We start from the raw sequence: 24,436 nt of genomic DNA, 5'->3' as shown, positions 1-24,436 counted from the left end.
GGTGAAAATGGTCAACCAATGGGGAGGCGTCATTGTGACAAATCAGTCACTAATAAGTTTATTATTGGAAGATGCGTCGATCGTGTAATTGGGTCACAAACCCTGCAACCCCCAATCGTATCGTATTGATTTCCAATTGTGAAGTCACGTGTTTCGAAACGCGTTGCTATTGGTGTTAGTATTGACGTTTGTAAGAAAACCTAACCCTACTTGCAGACATAACCTCAATCCTATTATTTCAACAAAAATTACATTTAAAATGGATTTTGTCAGTATGGGACGAAAAGGCAGAATTCAGAAGCCCCCCGTTTCAGGTATAACTCACTTTGCGCCCCAAATTATGTCTAAAGTCGCTTAATTTCTCAGATGACCCGGAACGCCCCTTTCGAATGTACAACATAATATCGTACTTTATTGTATTAATAGTGATCGGATTGCCTGTTTGGTGGTTCACTACAAGGGTCTACAGAGCCAGTTTGCCCCTAGATCGGATGTTTGATGTCACTTTAGCGAATAAAACCGATCGACAATTTGGTATTTTGTTAAGTCTAGAGTACGACGTCCTAATAACTGTAGTTAACCCCGAACCCTCACGTCTGCATGTCAACCTAGAAGGAGAAGAGTTGGAAGTTTACTTGCGACCGTTCCTGGAAAAGGTGTCTCCTATTGCAGACTTCGTTGTCAAGTCTCAGTGGCTATATCTAGTCGAATTGGGGGCGCGACCCACCAAAGTGATTGATCACTACGTCCTCTCTGAAGAGCAACTACCTCACGTGATCACCCCCCTTGAAAAAAAACTCTGGTCACACTTGTCTCCACGTCCATGTTTAAATTTAGTGTTGTATGTGTCTCACTGTGAAGTCCCGCTGTACATTCAAGAGAAAAGCGAAAATGCCACGAACGCGTTCCTGAGTCCCCGTTGGGGCGGAATTGTCATCATAAACCCCGACCCAGACTCATGTGAAAAAAGGATTTTCCAACCAAACGTGAAACAAATTGGGGGGATTCTTACCACTCAGTTGAGTAAAATGTTGAGGATGGAGGGTACAACTAAGCAGGATTTGATAGATCTGCAGAAGCGCAAAGCCGAAGACATGGTGGACTCAACTAGAAGGACCCTAAAGTCACTAGCTGAGTTGCTTTCAGAGATTAACAGTATTGTGATCAGCGATGACGTAGCGCTTAAGATTAAAGTCGCGGTCGACAACGCCGACTTAGCTGATGAGTTAATGGCGAAGGGCGAAATCGAAAATGCCCTCACCTTTGCAAAAGTGGCTTTCGAAAATTCGGAAGCCGCCTTCAGTGACGCCTCCTTGTTAGCGCTGCTTTATTTTCCGGATGATCAAAAGTAGGTATTTTTGTTGTGTGATTGTGGTGTCTGTGAGGACAGCGCGTCGTGGTTGTCAACGAACAATTATTTTTTCAGGTATGCGGTTTACATTCCACTGTTCTTGCCTGTGATGATCCCCGTTCTCATGTCCCTACTCACCTTGAAGAAATGGCTCAAAGAAAAAGAAAAAACTGAGTAATTTGTACCAAATAAAAACCCTTTTACACAAAAGTATTTATTTTATTTATATACAGTTATTACAATGAAACTCAAACTGCTCACATCTGTACAAGGTGCGAAATAAACTTATGCCCTGACGGAACTATAAAAAATATATTTAGGTGAACAATAAATTAGGGATCTATTCTAGGTAAGTAATAAAAGTGTACCACTAACTTAGAGACATCACGAAACATTTACCATCTACGTTTCGGATTTGTTTTCGAAAATTATGTGACTAATTCGTTTCAGGTTTATGTAAACCATCCCACACGTTATAACAACAAAAAATAAAATAAATAATGTCACATACAAATCGAGCTTAGTCGATTTTCACCGCGGAGTAGATCTTTCGGACGAAAGCATACGCCGCGAAAAATCCGATAGTTCCGGTCAGTAACCAAAAGGTTAACACCATGAGTCCGGTATACCCGAAATACAACAAAGTGGGAATAAATTCGGTTATTTCTAGCTTAGTTACGAAGTAGAAGAGAGAATATCCTAGAATGTACAAGGCGGAACCTCCCGACACTATGAAGCTCCTCCACCACCAATGGTAGTCCTAGAAAACAAAAATTAAAACCCTTGTTCAAACCAAACAAATAAATACCTCGCCGCATAGCTGAAAATACACCATCACTATGGAGATTTGTGAGCACGAAATGACCAATATTATAAACACCAAGAATAAGAAGCCGAACAAGTAGTAGAATTGGTTCTCCCAGATGGCTGTGAAGATGAAGAATAGCTCGATGAAGACGGCGCCGAATGGCAAAATTCCCGCCATCAAAGTGCTGCAGAAAATATTCACACTTGTCTGATTGTCACGCGCGTTTAAATTTCTTACCATAACATAGGATTCATGTACCAGTGCTGGTCAGGAACTTGTCTTGGAATCTGATTAGTCCTCACCGGGTGCTGGTACGGTTGTTTCCTGAACCCGAAATAGTACCCCAAATACACTAATGGTAAAGAAATGAACACCCACATTAATAATAATGAGATCATTGTTGAAAAGGGTACCGCCCCACTACTGGCTTTCCCCCATATGAAGAAATTTAAGAAGAAACATGAACAAGCTATTATAGCTGGATACAAAGTCGCCGTGAGGAAGGCGGCACGTTTCCACTCTCTTCCTTTCATGGTTTTGTACAGTCTGGCTGAAAAATATCCGGCTACTAGACCCATGAACATATAGAGGAAAATGGCGGCTGTGGTCAGGGCGCCTCTTGAAGCCGGCGACAACATGCCCAACATGGCGAAAACTACAAAATAATTATGTTAGTGACAACAAAGATTTTTGGGGTTAAAACGAGAAGAGGACGTCATATAAATATATTAAACAGTCAATTCAAAAAAGGTATCATTAAGCATGATGTTTGATGGTCAACTTTTGCCGTATTTAAAGGGGTCATAGAAAACAAGTGGAGGATTTAAGTTCCTTTTTGTCGAAATAAGTCTACACATATTAAGAAAAAAAAGGCAAAATATAAACCCCGCCCACTCACCCTGTCTCAATTGTAAAGAATTTTTTTATTCGTCGTGAGCCAAGGGGGCGGAGCTTAACTGCACAATCCGTATTTCTCGACAAGAAATTAAAAACCTGTTTTGAGTATTGTGTTGTTCAAAGAATACTATGCACATTAAGAAAAAAATAAAGCCAAAGATTAGGCCCCACCCATACCCGCCCCGATCTCAGTTCTCAATTGTGATACATTTTTCATTCGTTGTCAGATCGACGGGGCGGGGTTTACTTACAAAATCCATATTTTCTTACAAAAATTTACCATTTTCAACGTGTTTTAAGTTTCTAAGAATAAAAAAATCATTACAATTGCGAAGGGGTGGGTGGGCGGGGTTTATATATATTTTGGATTTTTTTGTATTCTTTGGACACGATACTCAAAAACATGTTTTTACTTTCTTGTAAGAAAAGAAGTAATTTGCAGTTAAGCTCCGCCCTCTTGGTTCATGGCGAATAAAAAAAATCATCACAATTGAGATAGGGCGGGTGGGCGGGCTTCCATTTTGCCTTTTTGTTTTAATATATATTTAATATTCTTTTCACAACAAGAAACTTAAAACATGTTTAAAAAGCAAATTTTTACAATAAAATATCGATTTTGCAATTAGGCTCCGCCTCATAATGTTTATATTTTGGCTTTTTTGTTTCAATTTTTCACATATTCTATTTTTCAAATTGTTTAATTTTATATTTTTCAATTTTTTGATGTTCTGATTTCTCGATCTTTCAATTTTTCGAAATCTCTCTCAGTTTTAGATTTTTAGTTTTCAGTTTGTAGATTTTTAAAATTTCTAATTTTTTGATTTTTGGACTTTTTGAAGTTCAGTTTGTCCATATTTTTAATTTTTCAATTTCTGGATCTATGGAGATTTCGATGTTTCGATTTTCTGGTTTTTCAGTTTTCCGATTCTTCAATTTTTTAATTTATTATTTAATTTTTTATTTTGAATTTTAAATTTTTCGGTTTTTAATTTTTCGTTTGGGTGCATTTCGATTTTTCGACTTCTCGATTTTCAGTTGTTCGATGTGTCAGTTTGGACATCTTTGATTTTTCGACTTTCCAATTTTTCGATTATAAATGTGTCATATTTTACCTTTTTTTCTTTATATACATAGTATTCTTTGAACAACACGATATTCAAAAACATGTTTTTAATTTCTTGTAAAGAAAGATGTATTTTGCAGATAAGCTCCGCCCCCTTGGTTCATGGCGAATAAAAAAAATCATCACAATTGAGATAGGGTGGGTGGGCGGGGCTTATATTTTGCCTTTTTTCTTAATATACATAGTATTCTTTGAAGACGATACTCAAAAACATGTTTTTAATTTCTTGTAAGGAAATAAGTAATTTGCAGTTAAGCTCCGCCCCCTTGGTTCATGGCGAATAAAAAAAATCATCACAATTGAGATACGGCGGGTGGGTGGGCTTACATTTTGCCTTTTTGTTTTATTATGTGTAGACTTCTTTTCATAACATGAAACTTAAAGCATGTTTAAAATGGAAATTTTTTATAAGGATATATCAATTTTGTAATTAGGCTCCGCCTCATAATGTTTGTTTTGATTTTTTTGTTTCAATTTTTCGCATATTTTATTTTCCGATTTTTCGAATTTTCTAATTTTCTACTTTTCAATTATTTGATGTTTCAATTTCTCGATCTTTCAATTTTTCGAAATCTCGGTTTTAAATTTTTAATTTTGCAGTTTATCGATTTTTAAAATGTTTTATTTTTTGATTTTTGGACTTTTTGAAGTTCAGTTTGTCGATATTTTTAATTTTTCAATTTCTGGATCTATCGAGATTTCGACGTTTCCATTTTCCGGTTGTTCAATTTCCCGATTTTTCAATTTTTCATTTTATTAAGTAAATTTTGTATCTTAAATTTTAGATTTTTCGGTTTTTCAATTTTTCGATTTTCAAAGTGTTCGATTTTTCGATTTCTCGATGTTTCAATTTTTAATTATTCGATTCTCGATTTCCCATTTTTTCGATTTTTCCATTTAGATTTTATAAATTTTAGATTTTTCGAATTCTCGTTTTTTCAATTATTGTCCTACTTTCCGATTTTTCGATTTGTCGATTTTCAATTTTTTGATATGTCAGTTTGGAGATCTTTGATTTTTCGACTTTCCGATTTTTCCAATTCTGAATTTTTCAATTTTTCGATTTTAAACGTGTTATATTTTACATTTTTTTCTTAATATACATAGTATTCTTTGAACAACACAATACTCAAAAACATGTTTTTAATTTCTTATAAAGAAATAAGTATTTTGCAGATAAGCTCCGCCTCCTTGGTTCATGGCGAATAAAAAAAATCATCACAATTGGGAGAGGGCGGGTGGGCGGGCTTACATTTTGCCTTTTTGTTTTAATATATATTTAATATTCTTTTCACAACATGAAACTTAAAACATGTTTAAAAAGGAAAATTTCTAAAAGGGAATATCGATTTTGCAATTAGGCTCCGCCTCATAATGTTTATATTTTGCCTTTTTTGTTTAAATTTTTCACATATTCTATTTTCCGATTTTTGGATTTTTTTAATTTTATACGTTTCAATTTTTTGATGTTTCGATTTCTCGATCTTTAAATTTTTCGAAATCTCTCTCGGTTTTAGATTTTTAGTTTTTCAGTTTATAGATATTTAAAATTTCTAATTTTTTGATTTTTGGACTTTTTGAAGTTTAGTTTGTCGATATTTTTAATTTTTCAATTTCTGGTTCTATCGAGATTTCGATATTTCGATTTTCCGGTTGTTCAGTTTCCCGATTTTTCAATTTTTCAATTTACTAAGTTAATTTTTTATTTTAAATTTTACATTTTTCGGTTTTTAATTTTTCGTTTGGGGGCATTTCGATTTCTCGATTTCTCGTTTTTTCAATTATTGTGCTACTTTCCGATTTTTCGACTTTTCGATTTCTCGATTTTCAATTGTTCGATGTGTCGGTTTGGACAATTTTTCGATTATAAACGTGTCATATTTTATCTTTTTTTCTTAATATACATAGTATTCTTTGAACAGCACGATACTCAAAAACATGTTTTTAATTTCTTGTGAGGAAATAAGTATTTTGCAGATAAGCTCCGCCCCCACTGGTTCATGGCGAATAAAAAAAGTCATCACAATTGAGATAGGGCGGGTGGGCGGGCTTATATTTTGTCTTTTTGTTTTAATATGTGTAGACTTCTTTTCACAACATGTAACTTAAAACATGTTTAAAAAGGAAAATTTTTATAAGGAAATATCGATTTTATAATTAGTCTCTGCTTCATAATGTTTATATTTTGCTTTTTTGCTTTCAATTTTTCTCATATTCTAATTTCCGATTTTTCGATTTTTTTAATTTTATACTTTTCAATTTTTTGATGTTTCGATTTCACGAACATTCAATTTTTCGAAATCTCAGATTTCATTTTTGGTTTTTCAGAGTATCGATTTTTAAATTTTTTTATTTTTTGGACTTTTTGGAGTTCAGTTTGTCGATATTTTTAATTCTACAATTTTTGGATCTGTCGAGATTTCGACGGTTCCATTTTCTGGTTGTTCAGTTTCCCGATTTTTCAATTTTTCAATTTATTAAGTAAATTTTTTATCGTAAATTTTAGATTTTTCGGTTTCTCAATTTTTCCATTTTCAAATTGTTCGATTTTTCGGTTTCTCGATGTTTCAATTTTTAATTATTCGACTCTCGATTTCCCAATTTTTCGATTTTTCCATTTCGATTTTATAAATTTTAGATTTTTCGAATTCTCGTTTTTTCAATTATTGTCCTACTTTCCGATTTTTCGATTTCCCGATTTTCAATTTTTTGATACGTCAGTTTGGAGATCTTTGATTTTTCGACTTTCCGAATTCTGAATTTTCAATTTTTCGATTTATTTTATTATTATTTATTTATTATTTATTTTTCGTGTTATATTTTACCTTTTTTTCTTAATATACATAGTATTCTTTGAACAACACGACACTCAAAAACATGTTTTTAATTTCTTGTAAAGAAATAAGTATTTTGCAGTTAAGCTCCAACCCCTTGGTTCACGGCGAATAAAAAAAAATCATCACAATTGAGATAGGGTGGGTGGGCGGGCTTACATTTTGCCTTTTTGTTTTAATATGTGTAGATTTCTTTTCATAACATGAAACTTAAAACATGTTTAAAATGGAAAATTTTTATGAGGAAATATCAATTTTGTAATTGGGCTCCGCCCCATAATTGCAAAATCCATACTTTTTTGCAAAAATAGACCATTTTAACCATGTTTTAAAATCCTTGTTGTGAAAAGAAGGTATGTATATTACGAAAACAAAGGCAAAATATAAGCCCCACCCACCTACCCGATCTCAATTCTGATGATTTTTTTTTTTTCATCGTGAGCCAAGAGGGTGTAGCTTAACTGCAAACTCCTTATTTCTCTACAAGAAATAAAAAACATGTTTTTGAGTATCATGTTGTTCACAGAATACTATGTATATTAAGAAAAAAACAAGCCAAAATTAAGCCCCACCCATATCCATTCCAAGCTCAATTGTGATGAATTTTTCATTCGTTGTCACAGCGAGGGGCGGAGCCTAATTGCAAAATCGATACTTTCCTATTAAAATTTATCATTTTAAACACGTTTTACCTTTCTTGTTCCGAAAAGAAGACTACACATATTAAGAAAAAAAATCTGTTTTTGAGACGACTAGCAATAAATCTTGTTGATTTAAACGTTGGGAACTATCTTTAGCAACGCAGAAGTACTGAACAGGCAATTTGATTAGTTGAAAACCCAACGTCAACGGCGAACGGCAACGTCAGCGACAAGTTTATAAATCGACCTTTATAATCACTATGTGGATGAGGTTTCCAAGGTTAATTTTTCTCTTCATCAACAATTAATCTAAAATAGCTAAATATGGACCACGTGTTTACTTACTCTGATTAACATAATTTATATTTTATTTATTTATGATAAGAATACACACGTTTTAGCTTTGTTGTGAAAGAGGTAATTGAACTTTTCAACTATTATAAAATAGCGATGAAAATTGTATTGTCTTACGGATTTTACGGTAAAAGAAAAAAATGTAAAAAACGATAACAAAATGCCGACTAAAATTTCTCTATTCATCCCTCGTAAAAAACCGATGACGTCATTTAAAAATTCTGCCAAGTCAAACTCACTTTGGTGTTGCCAACATCATTGTTTTAAAAATAAATCTCACTTTTTTTCGATCATATGGTATAATCTGGCGAGTGATACGCCACTGCTTTCTTCTAAATAATTTGTGCCAAAGTCCGTCCTCCTCTCGACTATACCGTGCGATCGAAAATAAAACCACTTTTTTGAAAAAGTGGTTAGTTTAATGGTTATGTTGGCATTGATTTACGTCAAACGAAAGTTTGACATGCAACGCCAACTTTAATTGGTTTTATTTTCATTTTATTTTCAATCGTACGATAACAATTTATTACTTGTCAAAATCAAATTTTTTAGGGATATTAAACGGAATCGCACTGATTGATTAGTTTTTTTGACAAGCTACTACTAGTTTAGAAATCAAGTATGAAGGTAACACTTTAGTGTTACCTTCAAACTTGATTTAGTACTACGTACACAACGTGATAAGCGCCATCAGGAATATCTGTATCCCGGATCCCACCACAGCGGCAAACAGTCGTGAATTTTTCGGGGGTCGAAAAACGTCCCCATGTACCAATTTCCAGCCAGTTTCCTCTATCGTTTCGTCGAAGCTTTCGTCAGCGTTATATTTCGCGATGTCCCTTCTCAATGTTCGCACCATTATCATCGTCAAAATTCCGGAAAGGAAGAAAATGACGACGATTGAGTTGATAATGGAGAACCAGTGGATCTGGACATCACTCATCGCTAAATAAGTGTCCCATCGAGACGCCCAACTGATTTTGGACAACTCCCATTCGACTTCATAGGTAAAATACAGCTTAGTGCCTGTCGTCGGATCGACCAGTTGTGGACGGGGTTTATTAGGGAATGTGCAAGTTTTATCCATGAATTTTAAATCGTCCATGTGGACAGATTTGGCCTCTACATGAAATCCAACCACGCGATAAACATCGCTAAAAATCCCCGTTAATTTTAGTCAAATTTTACCGCAAATACTCACGGTGTTGGATTATGATATAATAAAGTCAGTTTCAAGTGATTGTTGATATAGTTCCTGTCCCCCACGGTGTTACCTAATTTGTACCCATGTTCATACTGTATTTCATTGGTTTCTGGGTTCAAAACTGGAGTAGCTGCAGGGAGATTATCAACCAACCTACAACCCCAACTCAGTTATAAACCACAAAACACTAAATCCCCCTTACAAGTGCACAAAATACTCGTGTTGTATTCTGTCCACGACAATCTGAGACTCCCCCACACTCCAATTAATTGGGTCCTTTTGCGAATTACACAACAAAGTGCACGGCGTATTCTTTGCCATTTTTACGTCATACGGCGTATTTACGATACGATCGCCCCTTAAAACCTCACCCAAATTCTCCGATTTATAGTGAATAGCATTCAGCCCGCCTTTCGGTAAACAGAAAGGCAACGAATAATACTCGTACGGTAGCTGTGTATGTATACTTGTCATTTTCACAGCCTTGACTTCGATCGTATCACCTGCTTTAAAATCAGCCGGGGCCATTCCCGGCACATAAAACGAGTAACAATTTAAAATGCATATTAACAAAAGTAATAAAGTTGTGCCGTGCTGGAAAAGAGTGAGGTTAAGTTGAGTCATTTCGCTTTTAACGTACCAGTACCTTGTGAAACATGTTGGCGATAAATAAAATAGACCGGTGTTGCGAAAGTGCTAAAAGTTATCCGATTCAGACGCTAAAATAACAAAATAATCATTTTAAATCAATTTAACACTTTGCAAAGATCGCTGCAGGAACACCAACAAATTTGACAGGTCAAATGTCATTAGTGTCAACACGGAATGTATTGTTGGTTGCATACTCCCAAACAAACTTTATTCAACTTATTATAAATACACAATTATAACGTAGGGGTTCTTCTGTACCAAAATCGTGCTCGAAAGTCGTCGGAACACGTCAAAAAAGCCGCTTGTGTGGGGGAATGTGCTATAAGCCTGACAGCCCCGTTGTGACCCAGCGACATCAACTGCTTTCTTGAAGCGTTACGAGAATTCCAAGCACAGAGAGACGTGGTTGCTTCGTCCGGAAACAAAACGTAGTCTTCTGTGTGGTTGAAAACGGCTTGCGCTTCATACTCTTGTTTGCCTGTGGTCCCAGCCCCCGTGTACGCAATCAAGCACCGACTGGTAGTCAGCTCCCACAATTTACAAATAGAATTTTTTCCTGATGATAACAAATATTTTCCGTTTTTGGAAAAAGCGACTGAACAAACTTCAAGTCCGTCGTGGGCTTTTTGGAAAGTGTTGATGCAACGGTTGGACACCGCATCCCACAATTTTATATTACCGTCTTTACTACAAGTGGCAAAAACTCTGGCGTCTAAAGACCACTTTAGACAAGTGACTGACTGAGTGTGCTGATGAGAAGGAAAAGCGCAGACGTAGCATTGCAACGTGTTGACGTCATACAGCCGCACTACTGGGTGCTGCGTCGCTACAATCATGTGGTCTCCACTGGGGTGAAACGACATTGCTTTAATAGGCTCTGCTTCCTAAAACACAAACGTTAATTATTGCGTTTACAATCCAAAACTGTAGTTCATACTGTTATTGTTTTAAAAGCCTTCTTCACACTAGCCTTTGAAATGTCAAACATTTTAATTGTGTTATCCTTAGACCCTGATACTAAAACTGGCTCCTTTGGGTGAAACTCCAAGCAAGTAACTTCTTCCATGTGGTCATACAATGTCCTAATAACCGGATGTCCTTGTTGTTCGCCTCGTGACGGGTCCATTTCATCCGGCGCAGACTTCGCCAACATCCTATCAACGTCCAGGATTTTGATACTGGCGTCCACACTTCCAGTGGCGATTAATTGACCGTCGCTGGAAAAGCACCCAGCGCGGCAGTTACCTTTATGGGACGTGACGTAAGCGGTTTCGTATAGCGCCGGCTCTGGTGCCGGGATGTTGGATTCGGTTTCAAACTCGAGGTCGAGACCAGGCCCAATATTGTTGTTACCAATACCAGGATTCTGGGGTCTCTCTTTCCGGTCAGGTTCATGTTCCAGTCCGGCTAAAACGATGTGGAATAGGCGATCGCTGGGGGCACACGGAGGGTCTGCTTGAACTGCCGCTGTTAAGCTCGTCCCAATGCTTTGGTGGCCGTCGTAGAACAACTGGCTACAATTTGAGAAAAGTTAGGTTAGGTTGGCTCGAGGGATTTCGCACCTTATAATAAGCCGGTAGAGGAATTCCCGGCTTTTAATCAGGTTGTTAGTATCAACATCTTCTTCTTTAAGGCCGGAATTGGTCATTTTGAGCCGTTTTGTGTTAAATTAAACTTAAAAGATAGTTTGTCAACAACGCAATACCTGGGGGATTTGATAAGTTCACGTCGTTAGGTTGGTACTGTCAACACTGAGCGCTCACTTTTTTAAATTAAATTAGCAACAATCCTTTACATTTATTTATGCTTAATTAATTATTTTGCACATCATGCACCACATTTTCTGAGACTACGTATATCACTTTGAAAATTTGTTACCACCGTCTTTCAAAATACGTATTTAAATTCACACTCCATGTGGCTTTTTTCGTAAAAAAAAGTACCGAAAAACGGGTTCAAAAAACACGAAAAGAAATTTCACGTTCGCACATTCGTCTTCACTGTAAAGTAATATGAACACATAAAAATGTCAGGGGAATTTCACAAATCAGTCGAAGACGTTGAACTTCCACCAGAGACCAAAGTTGAGGAAGATGTTCACAGTGATGTAAGTAAAATTTCGCTATTTCTTTCGTTTAGTCAAAAATTCTAGTCCCTCTGCTGTGACCTCTGCAATGTTAAAGTTACAAGTGCCAAAATTCTCCAGCGGCACTTGGAGGGACGAAGGCACAAGATGAAGGCCGAACGAAAGGGGAAAACCTTTATTTGTGAAATGTGTGATGTCGTTGCAAACAGCGAAATTCAGCTCAATATTCATCTCAACAGTAAGGGATTGGGTTGCAAAGACTTTTAAAAACGTTGCGTTTCAGGTATTAAACATAAAAATAAACTGGTGAAAAAAGAACAAAGCGAATTCACATCGACCGCTACTAGCAGGGCCGGACTGTGGATATTGCTCTTTTGTGTCGTTTGTATTTTTATTAATTTGTTACTGTTGTTTAAAGTGATTTGCAATTAGTCTATAAATGTTCATTGTTATTGAATTTACCATTATTTAATAAATTGTTGTTTAATGACTTTAAAAAAAAAACCTATTACTCTAGAATAGTATTTAATACAGTAATAACATATTTACAGCGATGTGGACGTTTTTTTCTCTAAAGAAAAAACTAGTTTGCGCGCCAATTACACTCTACCTTTTTATCACCTAGTTTCAGTACAAATAAACCGATTTAAGTAACATTTCATTAAATGAATAAATAAAATAACCACTTGTAAGAGTATGCTTAAAAGAATATTAATAATCAATTTCTGGTAGGTTGTCCTGTATCCAGGTAAGTGCAGACCGAATATTTGATAATTTAGCCCGACACAAGAAGCTTGAAATCAACAAATACTCAGGGTAGGTTCTTCTCCCTCCTCTTCTGTTGACGCCTGTTTGACCGAAACTCTTATTGTTGATTTTACCTTCACATAATACTTTGGTTGTCAAGCTCAACAACCACTGTAATATCTGGAAAATCAACCACAATTCAACATTGTTAAATTATGGATATTCAAATACATACCTCAGCACTAGAAGGAACCTTCAAGCCTCGTTTCAACCAAGAACTAGGAGCCCATAAAAACAACTGACACACGTTTGCAGCGACCTCTGGATGGAGACGCTAAAACCCACTCATCACCACTACACCCTCAGAAATCCTCAAACTTACCTTATTTGGATTGCGCTTCAAAAGATTCCCAACTAGCGCCTTCACAACATCTGGAACTTCATCCGGTAGTTTGGGCAAATCCTGCTCCTTGTAATTAAAATTCTTGAGACGGTTCTTTCCATAGAACGGGTTAGCGCACCCAAATATCTCGTACGCGATAGCCCCGGCAGCCCACAAGTCGGCTTTCGCGTAATTCAAAACTGCGAAAGTCCCAGGTGTCTGATTTATAATTTCCGGCGCCATCAACGCAGTGTTACCACCCTTATCGATTTCGTAACTCGTGTATGGTAAACTCAGCCCATTGCTGCGGTCCGCCAAACAACACCCAAAGTCGCTGATTACCAGAATGGGGCTCTCTGGTTCTGTGGTATCAAGCAACAAATTGTCGCTTTTTAAATCGCGGTGGGCTATGCCATGAGCTGTCAAGTGCGCAACGCCCTCTAGCAGCTGCGACAGAAGCAGAAGTGACGTTCGTGTGGTTGGCGCTGTTTGGAGGAAATTCTGTAAATTAGAGTCATAGCGCTTCATTAACAAGAACAACGACATGTTGCGGCCTTCGCCCTCCGGATGGATACGTTTAGGGAGGGCAGCGGGACACAGATCTTTGCTATCTTCGAACTCCTGGATGAAGTCAGTGAAGACTGAGAATATAGCGATGACGTTTGGGTGGGGTGGCAGGTGTTTTTTGCGACTGGCTAGCTCCATTTCCCAGTGGGTGGTGTCGTGGTTGCTGTAGTACATGCGAGCTGGGACTGTTTCGCGGTACATGGCTTTGAGGATTTCCATTGAGTTTGACTGGATGTCATAGTTGAACATCATTTTTAGGGCGAAAGGGTGGTTGTTGATGGCGTCTTCGTCCTCTTTCACTGTGGCGGAGTAGACGACGCCGTTGGCGCCTTTGGCGATGGGTTTGCCAAGTGAAAGGTCGTTCAGGGTTATGGGTTCTGATTCAAAGCGAGATTCGTCAACATCGTTGTATTGCCACTTTATTTTAGATATGGCTTCTCGAATTTCCCAGCATACTCCCTCTAGTTCGTCCTCTTTCGTAAGAATTCCGGTTCCCGAGGCTAGACTTACTCCCACTAGAGCGAAAAACGGGGCCGAGTCTCCAAACAAGATTCTGGAAGTAAACATAACTTTATGATATTAATTTTTGAGATAATTCGTTTGTATTAACTAAATATGTACATAAGTGGAATGAATGTCTGTTGTAAAATAATAATTAAATTGTTATCTAACTACCTTTTTATGGTCAAACTATAAAAATCTGAATTGTTTCTTATCATTTCCTTGTTGCATAAACTAAAACCTAGCATTTTTTTCTGCAATGAACTTTGGACTCTGCCAATTATCCCTTGCCAACTATGCCCGCAACCCACCTTCTCGTCGCCTTCTTTCTCAGCTCGGCCGAAAGACTATTCGTAACCCTATTGAGTACATTATCAACGAGGATCCTCCTAGCCTGGAGCCCCAGCTGCACCCCAACATTTCTCAAGGCGAAGTTCTTGGGTACCGCTTGAGTTTTGGGCACGGGAGGTGCCGCTGCTGCTTGTGACACGGCATTAATTTTGTCGCCAATGGTGGTGTTGAGGTCCCTCTTGCAGAATTGCTGGATAAGACTTCTACCATGTTTAAATAATCGGGTGCCCACGGCTCGCACGGACATTTTGCACTAACGGTATGCGAGTACCCTCAAGGGGGCACTATTCGCACGAAAATCAACAAAATCACACTTGTTTTTACTATTTCCGCAAAAAAATTTGACACTTTGACATTTCGCCTCTTGGGAGCACGGCTGCCATCTTTATTTTGACGCCTACGCACACGCTGTTAAAATATAAATAGAAAACTTCTGTCCTTTTCGTTTCGTAGGTTGTGTGTGTGCGCGACAAGGACGCGTATATATTGACAAGTTATATTAGTGCTATTTTCGACTTTTGCGTCGTAAATACGATATTTGAGGATTTAATGTAAAGCCCCACCAAACTGTCAATCTGTCGCGGCTTATTTGTTATTTATTTGTTACAAATTTTACAAAACAAATGTTTGCTTTTTTCATTAGTGTTGATAGATGGCGCTCTATTTTTTCATTTTTTTGAAGAAAAATATCGTTTTGAGACATTTTTAACACCTTACGTAGCTCGTATTACTATTTTTGGTCAAAATAAGTGTTTAAATTTATCACGAAGACATAATTTTTACTAATTTGTAGCACAGATTTCTTTTATTTGCAAATCAAATCATAGGCAACAGATGGCGCGCCGATAAAAACAGGTGATAAACGGTTTTCCTCCGGTCATCCATCTGTCAATAATGAATTTAAAATTTGTGATAAAAAGCGAAATACTAACATTTATATTAGTTTTCCGTTAAAACGATCACATCACACCTAGTCACTATTTACTTATTACATTCAAAACAAAATGTATTTGAACGGCGTAATTCTTTTAACAATTTTAACCGTTTTCCAAACCCAGCGTGTTGAATCAAGTTTAATTGATTATGTAAAAAATTATTTTAATTACGAAGAACCCGAGACCGACGTGGGCGAATTTGCCCAAAGAATCCCCTACGAAGTCTCCACGGTGGATGAAAAATTTATATCAGAAGCGGCAAAGCTCACAGGTGTTGCTTTATCAGAGCTCGACTCCTGCCAACAGAGAGTAAATATTTAACTCTTTTCGACCCTCAATACATTCTTTATTTGCAGGTGGTATTGAAGCTCAAATCTGACTGTGATAAGATGAATGATGAGCAGCTGGCGAAAATGGCGGTTCATCTTTTGAACTGCCAGTCGTACGTAGAGGGGCGCCAGATTTTTCCGTGTACAGACGACATGAGCATAGGGGAGTGCACCAGAAGCATGGATTCGGATACGTGGACTAGCTACCACTTGATGAGTAACCGAGCAAAGGCGGTGTGCTACTCAATCCGGCAAATGCAGTTTCGGGGCATGGCTGAGCACACAGTGAACAGGTTGATGGACGTGGCTAGAGATCAGTTGAAAACGTTGGGGAAAATCCACGAAAATCAGCAGGATTTGCAAGACATAGCCCAACACACTTTGACTTCGTTGTCAGAGGGTCATTCGGTTTTAGCTGATCAGCAGAAGGACATCCAGAAGGCGCAGTTCCATGGACAGTTGGCGTTGGAAGATAATATTAGGAAGTTGTCGCAGGAGAAGGAGTTGATTGTGGATACACACAATCAATTAGTGCATATGACGCACAAAATCCAGAAAAAATTAGAGGATTCGAGTAGGAATTTGGAGCAGCAGGCGGGGGAGAGTCGCCAGAATCATCAAGAGTTGTTGGATGATTTGATAGCCATACAGAACAAAGCACACGCGATTTTTGAAAGAATAGGTTTTTTATTTATTTATTTTTTTTTGTAAGTGAAGTTAATTTTGTAATTATTGTAGAAGCGTCGTCTAAATTGCTCCTAGAACAAAACCAAAATTTCAAAATTCAGTACGAAGAAACGTTGAAGAATCTGGCTGAAGTCAATAAGACTGTTCATAATTTGGTGACGCTGGTTGGGGGTACAAGGCAGGCTTTGGAGGAACGTTTGACGTGGTTGACTACGGCGCTAGGGGGTACCGATTTGGCTGTGGAGCGCTTGTATCTTATAATATGGCATACGGCTTTCATGTTGGTGTCAATGCTAACATGTGCTTTTCTTTCGGCGCGGTTGTCTACAAGGGTGATGGTGGCAACACTGCCGCCGCTAAATTTAGGTCTCGCGCTGTTTGGGAACGAAAATCAGATGGGGCCGTTGATGCTAGGGAGTACAATCATGAGTTTCGTGTTTGGTAAGAAAAATAACTTTTTGAAAACGTTTGTTGTAATTTTTTTAAATATTTTTGTGAGTTGAATTTGAACAAAATGAATTCACAAGCAAAATCTAAATGTTGTCATAATTTTTGGATTGACAAGCTATTTTTATAAATGTGTTCAGAAATTTGTAAATTTAAACTGTTACACATTAATTTACAAACAACTATGATAACCTTTTGTATATTTGGCATTTTAAGATTTATAAACATTCGTTTCGTTTTAAATTTATGTCATATTTGTATTGAATTGTTTTGAAAAATGTGGAAAATCCGTTTTTTTAATAATGAAAGAAATGCAAAATTTTAAATCATAAACTTATAAAAAAAAATGTATAGATAAATAGCAAGGGCAATAAAAAACACGATCAAAGACGACCATGGATCTTGAAAGTTTGTATTTGATTCCCAAGTCAAACTTTCAAGTTAACGGTAATCTGACAAGACGAAATTCAATCAAAGACAAATCTTGAAAAATTCATGACTCTCTTGAATGTTTTTTATTGTTCTCTTGATACAACGTCTTGGAAAGAGTTGAGTGTTTTTAGTTATAATCTAAAATTAAAAAAATAACTTAAGAAAAACGTTAATTTGTATAAACATGATCAAAATTTTAAAATGGAAACAGGAAAATAAAAAAAAAACGAGAAAATTTTAAAATGAAAAAAAAAGCAAAAAAGTGGCCTTAAAAAAATAAAAATTCATATTTGGAAATGTCATTTTAGGGTTTATAAAGATTCACGTCCGATTTATATCATATTTGCGTTGAATTATTTTGAAAAAACTGAAAAATCAGTTTTTTTTAATGATAAAAAATCCAAATTTTAATTCACAAATTTATAAAAAAAAAATGTATAAGTAAATACCGAGAGAGCAATAAAAAAAACACGATCAAAGACAGCCATGGATCTTAAAAGTTTGTCTTTGATCGTTGCATTTCAAGTCGAACTTTCAAATTGACAGTAACCTGACAAGACGCAAACTCTATCAAAGACAGACCTTGAAAATTCCCTGGCTTTATTTGATAATGTTTTTTATTGCTTTCTTGATATAACTTTTTGAAACCAGTGGCTGAAGATACCAAAAATTATATTTACTATTCAGAGAGTTATTTAGAAATTTTTGTAAAACGTCAGGTTTTAAATTTTGGAAATTTGGAACTTGTTGAACGTGTTTTTAGATATAAGATACAATTTTAAAAATCAAACTAACAAAAACGTTAATTTATTTATGTATGATCAAAATTTAAAAATAAAATATCGGAAAATAAAAAAGATGAGAAAATTTCACAACAGAATTTACTGTCACCTTCACAAAGATTTTTTACACTTGGTAAAATCCAATACATTGTTAAAGTTAGAAATTTTAAAATGAAAAAAAAATAAAAGGAAAAAAGTGACAATCCAAGGTGACCTTAAAAAAAATCACAATTCATATTTGGAAATGTCAATTTGTGTCATATTTGCATTGAATTATTTTGAAAAAACTGAAAAATCCATTTTTTTAATGATTAAAAAATTAAAAATCCAATTGTTAAACCACAAATTTACAAAAAAAATATGTAAATAAATACCGAGAGAGAAATAAAAAATACGATCAAAGTCAACCACGGATTTTGAAATTTTGTGATTGATCGTTGCATTTCAACTCAAACTTTCAAATTGACAGTAACCTGACAAGAAAATTCTGTGAAAGACAGATCTTGAAAATTCTATGGTTGTTTTTGATAATCTTTTTTATTATTCTCTTTATATAACTTCATGAAATCAGTGCCTTAAAATACCAAAAATTGTATTTGCTATTCAGGGAGTTATTTAAACATTTTTGTAATTCGTAAGGTTTTAAATTTTGGAAATTTCGCACTTGTTGAGAGTGCTTTTATTTGTAAGATAAAATTTTAAAGATCAAACTAAGCAAAACGTTAATTTGTTTATACAAGGACAAAATTTAAGAATGAAAATATCGGAAAATAAGAAAAAGGAGAAAATTTCTCAACAAAATTTAATATCATCTTCAAAAAAATTTGAATTTTTGAATGTTGGTCGTGGTGAATTGCAAATATTTAAAATGAAAGAAAAGAGCTAAACAATTGAGAATCAAAATTCGTATTTGGAAGTGACATTTTAGGATTTATAAACATTCATTTAAGGTTTATGTCATATTTGTATTGAATTGTTTTGAAAAATCTGGAAAATCTATTTTTTTTTATGAAAAAATGCAAATATTACACCACAAATTTATAGAAAAAATGTATAAATAAATACCGACAGAACAGTAAAAAAACATGATCAAAGACAGCCATGGATTTTGAAAGTTTGTCTTTGATCGTTGTATTTCAACTTGAACTATGAAATTGAGGGTAATCTGACAATAGAAAAATTTTATCAAAGACAAAACTTGATAAATCCGTGGCTATCTTCGATCGTGTTTTTTATTGTTCTATTGACATAACGTCATGAAAACAGTGTTTTAAAATGTCAAAAATTGTATTTACTATTGAGAGAATTATTTAGAAATTTTTGTATATCGTATAACTTGTTAAGAGTGTTCTTAGTTTTAATATAAAATTTTAAAAATGAAAACAGGAAAATTAATAGAAAATTTCACAATAGAATTTAAAGTCATCTTCAAAGAGATTTGTTACAGTAGGTAGAATCCCATACATTGTCAAAATTTGAGTTTGTGAATGTTAATCGTGATGGAATACAAATATTTCAAATGGAAAAAAATAAGAATCGAATGACCTAAAAACATTGGAAAATAAAAAGAATGAGAAAATTTCACAATAGAATTTAAAGTCATCTTCAAAGAAATTTTTTTACAGTTGATAAAATGCCATACATAGTCAAAATTTGAATTTTTAAATATTAATCGTGATGAATTACAAATTACAAATATTTAAAATGGAAAAAAATAAGAGCTAAAAAAAGAGAATCTAAAGTAACGTAAAAGAATCACAATTCATAGTTGAAAGTGACATTTTAGGATTTATAAACATTCGTTTCATATTTGTCATATTTGCAATGAATTGTTTTGAAAAATGTAGAAAATCCGATTTTTTTAATGAAAAAAGTCCAAATTTTAATCTACAGATTTATAAGAAGAAATAAATAAATACCGAGAAAGCATAAAAAATAATACGATCAAAGGCCCCCTGATTTTGACAGTTTGTCTTTGATGGTTGCATTTTCAACTCAAACTTTCAAATTTGCGGTGATCTGAAAGACGAAAATTCTATCAAAGAAAAATCTTGATAATTCCCTAGCTATCTTTGCTTTTTTTTTATTGTTCTCTTGATATGATTTGTGTTTACCATTCAGAGAATTCTTTAAAAAAAATTCTATATCGTTAGGTTTTAAATTTTGGAAATTTTGAACTTGTTGAGATTGTTTTTAGTTTTAATTTAATATTTAAAAAATCAAACTAAGAAAAACGTGAATTTGTTGGAACGTGATGAAAATTTAAAAATGAAAACATTGGAAAATAAAAAGAACGAGAAAATTTCACAATAGAATTTAAAGTCATCTTCAAAGAGATTTCTTCTATTTCGTAAGATCCCATACGTCGTCAAAATTTGCATTTTTAGAGGTTAATCGTGATGGATTACCAATATTTAAAATGAAAAAAAATACGAGCTAAAAATGAGAATTTAAAGTGTCTTTAAAGAATCAAAATTCACATTTGGAAGTGACATTTTAGGATTTATAAACATTCGTTTCAGATTTATGTCATATTTGCATTGAATTGTTTTGAAAAATCTGCAAAATCCGATTTTTTTGTTTTTAATTAAAAAATACACATTTTAAACTACAAACTTATAAAAAAAATGTGTAAGCAAATATTGAGAAAGCAATAAAAAATAGGATTTTCAACTCAAACTTTTAAATTTGTTGTAATCTGACAAGACGAAAATTCTATCAAAGACAAATCTTGATAATGGCTAACTTTGATCTTTTTTTTATTGTTCTTTTGATATGATTTTAAAACATCAGAAATTGTATTTACTATTCAGAGAATTATTTATAAATTTTTGTATATCGTTGGGTTTTAAATTTTGGAAATTTTGAACTTATGGAGAGCGTTTTTAGTTTTAATTTAATGTTTAAAAAGTCAAACTAAGAAAAACGTGAATTTCTTAGAACGTAATGAAAGTTTAAAAATGAAAATATTGGAAAATAAAAAGAATCAGAAAATTTCACAACAGCATTTAAAGTCTTCTTCAAAGAGATTTGTTACAGTTGGTAGATTCTCATATATTGCCAAAATTTGAATTTCTAAAAGTTAATCGTGATGGATTACAAATATTTAAAATGGAAAAAAATAAGACCTAAAAAAAGGAGAATCTAAGGTAACTAAAAGAATCAAAATTCATATTTGAAAATGACATTTTAGGATTTATAAACATTCGTTTGAAATTTATGTCATATTTGCATTGAATTGTTTAAAAAATCCAGAAAATCCGATTTTTTTAATGAAAAAAATGTAAATTTTAAACTACAAATTTATAAAAAGAAATGTATAAATAAATACCGAGAAAGCAATAAAAAATACGGTCAAAGACACACCTGATTTTGACAGTTTGTCTTTGATCGTTGCATTTTCAACTTAAACTTTAAAATTTGCGGTGATCAAAGACAAATCTTGATAATTCTATGGCTATCTTTGCTCGTTTTTTTTTTATTCTCTTGATATGATTTTAAAATATCAGAAATTGTATTTACCCTTCAGAGAATTATTTAGAAATTTTTATATATCGTTAGTTTTTAAATTTTGGAAAATTTGAACTTGTTGAGAGTGTTTTTAGATTTGATTTAATGTTTACAAAGTCAGACTAAGAAAAACGTGAATTTGGTAGAACGTTATGAAAATTTAAAAATGAAAACACTGGAAAATAAAAAGAATGAGAAAATTTCACAATAGAATTTAAAGTCATCTTCAAAGAGATTTGTTACAGTTGGTAGGTTCCGATATATTGTCAAAATTTGAATTTTTAAATGTTAATCGTGATGGATTACAAATATTTAAAATGGAAAAAAATAAGAGCTAAAAAATGACATTTTAGGATTTATAAACATTCCTTTCAAATTTATGTCATATTTGCATTGAATTGTTTTGAAAAATCTAGAAAATCCGATTGTTTTAATGAAAAAAAAAAATGCAAATTTTAATCTACAAATTTATAAAAAATAAATAAATACCGATAAAGTAATAAAAAATAATACGATCAAAGACACCCCCGATTTTGACAGTTTGTCTTTGATGGTTGCATTTTCAACTCAAACTTTCAAATTTGCGGTGATCTGACAAGACGAAAATTCTATCAAAAACAAATCTTGATAATTCCATGGCTATCTTTGCTCGTTTTTTTTTATTGTTCTCTTGATATGATTTTAAAATATCAGAAATTGTATTTACCATTCAGAGAATTATTTAGAAATTTTTGTATATCGTTGGGTTTTAAATTTTGGAAATTTTGAACTTGTTGAGAATGTTTTTAGTGTTAATTTAATGTTTAAAAAGTCAAACTAAGAAAAACGTGAATTTGTTTGAACGTAATGAAAATTTAAAAATGAAAACATGGGAAAATAAAAAGAATGAGAAAATTTCACGACAGAATTTTAAGTCCTCTTCAAAGAGATTTGTTCTATTTCGTAAAGTCCCATACATCTAAAAAATCACAATTCATAGTTGAAAGTGACATTTTAGGATTTATAAACATTCGTTTCAAATTTATGTCGTATTTGCATTGAATTGTTTTGAAAAATCTAGAAAATACGATTTTTGTAATGAAAAAAATGCAAATTTTAAACAACAAATTTATAAAAAGAAATGTATAGAGAAATACCGAGAAAGCAATAAAAAACACGATCAAAGGCACCTCTGATTTTGACAGTTTGTCTTTGATGGTTGTATTTTGAACTCAAGCTTTCAAAATTCTATCAAATACAAATCTTGATAAATCCATGGCTATCTTTGATCGTGTTTTTTATTGTTCTCTTGATATGACGTCATGAAAGCAGTGCTTAAAAATACCAAAAATTGTATTTACTATTCACTTATTCAGAGAATTTGTAATTTTAGTAATTTAGAAATTTTGGTCAATGAAGTTTTAAATTTTGAAAATTGCAGTTACGATGAAATTTAAAAATGCAAACATAAAATTAAATTTAAAATCATCTTCAAAGATATTTTTTTACAGTTGATAAAATCTCATACATTGTCAAAATTTGAGTTTTTGAATTTTTAAATGTTAGTAGTGATATTACAAATACCGAGTGATTATTAATATTTGCGATTTTTTTTTGACAGGTTGGCAACATATTTAAAATTGTATGATGGCATATCTGATGTCAAATTGATACTTTGAACACCAATTCAGTATCTGCCATTTTCTCATTGGTTTTTAGGCGCCCTTATAACAAAATTGGCAACAGTGACCTGACACGCTAACATTACTAATAATTCAGAATTCCCAATTCAAATATTTTCTTCAATTATTAATAGTCACCTGATATTTAAAATGAAAAAAGGGGCTAAAAAAATGAAAATTATTTGACTTAATAGCACGCGATCAACAGGAATCGTCTAGTTGGCGCTGAATTTTAGCTATCTTTGTCTTTCCCATTGTTAGTCGCAGACACAATGAGAGAGAGAGAGAGAGGGTTTCTTAATATTTTAAAAATACTTTATCTTCATAAATCATAAATTTCCCCACTAGTGAAGAAAGTGTGTAATTATACTACAGGAATATATGTATGTTTTTTTTCAGCTCAAACTATATTATTGTGGGCAATGTCTTTCCGCAGCACCGTCAGAGAAACCCTCCCTTGGATAACATTCCCAGCCCTCAAACAAGAAACCCCGGTTTCAACCAAACGGGAAACCCCGGTTTCAACCAAACAAGGAACACCAACCCGAGACGACGGCGACTTCGACCGAATGAGCACAGGCCTAGCCAGTGAATTGGAGGACGATTTTAATATGAATAGTTTAGGCTCTCCAACCCCCCCTCATTCCAGAAGCGGTTTTTACAGACCTAGGTCTAGAAGTAACACTCCTTTAATTTTAAATGGCGGTGCTAGAGGCACATGCCATGCTAAAACCAGAATGGGAACACCATGTAAACTGTCGAGTTTACCGGGAAGGGATTATTGTTATAGGCACCAGTCAGGTGACTCGGTAATGGGGTCATAATTTTAGTCATTTGTGATAAAAAAGTCACTGATTGCTCGAAAAAAATAGCTGAGTGGAGGGAGTTTTATTTATTTATTATTTTGATTTTAATTATTATTATATTTTTTTAAGTACGTAAGTAACTTGTAGTTGATTTTACATTTAAGGAGGCGCAAACGTTCGTTGTTATGTACTTCTAGTCTAGTGTAGGACTGATTTCTCTTCCTTTTTTATTTTATTGTCTTCACTCAGTCAAGAGCAACTGAACTAATTTTACAAGTACAAGCCCACTGTACAGTCTATATTTATGTATCAGTATAAAATACGAAATAAATTATTTTCTCACGAGGACG

General features: G+C 34.0%; 6 protein-coding genes across 6 annotated transcripts; 3 read left to right on the top strand and 3 right to left on the bottom strand.

Moving 5' to 3' along the window:
• Positions 1-71: 71 nt before the first annotated feature.
• Positions 72-1,561, top strand: Pig-s (Phosphatidylinositol glycan anchor biosynthesis class S). The gene is made up of 3 exons (XM_064061823.1): positions 72-314; positions 367-1,348; positions 1,427-1,561. The coding sequence occupies exons 1-3, from the start codon at positions 260-262 to the stop codon at positions 1,527-1,529; spliced, it is 1,140 nt and encodes a 379-aa protein (XP_063917893.1). The 5' UTR covers positions 72-259; the 3' UTR covers positions 1,530-1,561.
• LOC135133430 (transmembrane 9 superfamily member 4) lies at positions 1,550-10,000 on the bottom strand. The gene is made up of 7 exons (XM_064061814.1): positions 9,859-10,000; positions 9,415-9,806; positions 9,210-9,365; positions 8,681-9,162; positions 2,397-2,814; positions 2,160-2,343; positions 1,550-2,111 (listed from the first exon to the last, which is right to left on the bottom strand). Exons 1-7 carry the CDS (start codon positions 9,868-9,870, stop codon positions 1,872-1,874), a joined length of 1,884 nt encoding a protein of 627 aa, XP_063917884.1. The 5' UTR covers positions 9,871-10,000; the 3' UTR covers positions 1,550-1,871.
• A 54-nt stretch (positions 10,001-10,054) lies between these two features.
• Positions 10,055-11,603, bottom strand: LOC135133431 (cleavage stimulation factor subunit 1). Its single transcript, XM_064061815.1, has 3 exons — positions 11,426-11,603; positions 10,801-11,377; positions 10,055-10,747 (listed from the first exon to the last, which is right to left on the bottom strand). The coding sequence occupies exons 1-3, from the start codon at positions 11,509-11,511 to the stop codon at positions 10,097-10,099; spliced, it is 1,314 nt and encodes a 437-aa protein (XP_063917885.1). The 5' UTR covers positions 11,512-11,603; the 3' UTR covers positions 10,055-10,096.
• Positions 11,604-11,684: 81 nt separating this feature from the next.
• Positions 11,685-12,381, top strand: LOC135133853 (zinc finger protein 385D-like). The gene is made up of 3 exons (XM_064062373.1): positions 11,685-11,970; positions 12,016-12,187; positions 12,233-12,381. The coding sequence occupies exons 1-3, from the start codon at positions 11,890-11,892 to the stop codon at positions 12,379-12,381; spliced, it is 402 nt and encodes a 133-aa protein (XP_063918443.1). The 5' UTR covers positions 11,685-11,889.
• A 76-nt stretch (positions 12,382-12,457) lies between these two features.
• LOC135133770 (serine/threonine-protein kinase Pink1, mitochondrial) lies at positions 12,458-14,908 on the bottom strand. The gene is made up of 4 exons (XM_064062274.1): positions 14,458-14,908; positions 13,079-14,198; positions 12,932-13,030; positions 12,458-12,876 (listed from the first exon to the last, which is right to left on the bottom strand). Exons 1-4 carry the CDS (start codon positions 14,742-14,744, stop codon positions 12,661-12,663), a joined length of 1,722 nt encoding a protein of 573 aa, XP_063918344.1. The 5' UTR covers positions 14,745-14,908; the 3' UTR covers positions 12,458-12,660.
• Positions 14,909-15,345: 437 nt separating this feature from the next.
• On the top strand, positions 15,346-24,434 carry LOC135133771 (protein brambleberry-like). The gene is made up of 4 exons (XM_064062276.1): positions 15,346-15,741; positions 15,789-16,443; positions 16,500-16,889; positions 23,680-24,434. The coding sequence occupies exons 1-4, from the start codon at positions 15,502-15,504 to the stop codon at positions 24,102-24,104; spliced, it is 1,710 nt and encodes a 569-aa protein (XP_063918346.1). The 5' UTR covers positions 15,346-15,501; the 3' UTR covers positions 24,105-24,434.
• Positions 24,435-24,436: the final 2 nt, after the last annotated feature.

This window comes from Zophobas morio, unplaced genomic scaffold (assembly GCF_036711695.1).
Source record: "Zophobas morio isolate AGI-343-1 ecotype UQ-CSIRO unplaced genomic scaffold, CSIRO_AGI_Zmor_V1 ptg000022l, whole genome shotgun sequence".
NCBI classification, from domain to species: domain Eukaryota; kingdom Metazoa; phylum Arthropoda; class Insecta; order Coleoptera; family Tenebrionidae; genus Zophobas; species Zophobas morio.
Note: the sequence above shows the minus strand (reverse complement) of the source record. Positions and strands in the feature narration are given on the sequence as shown.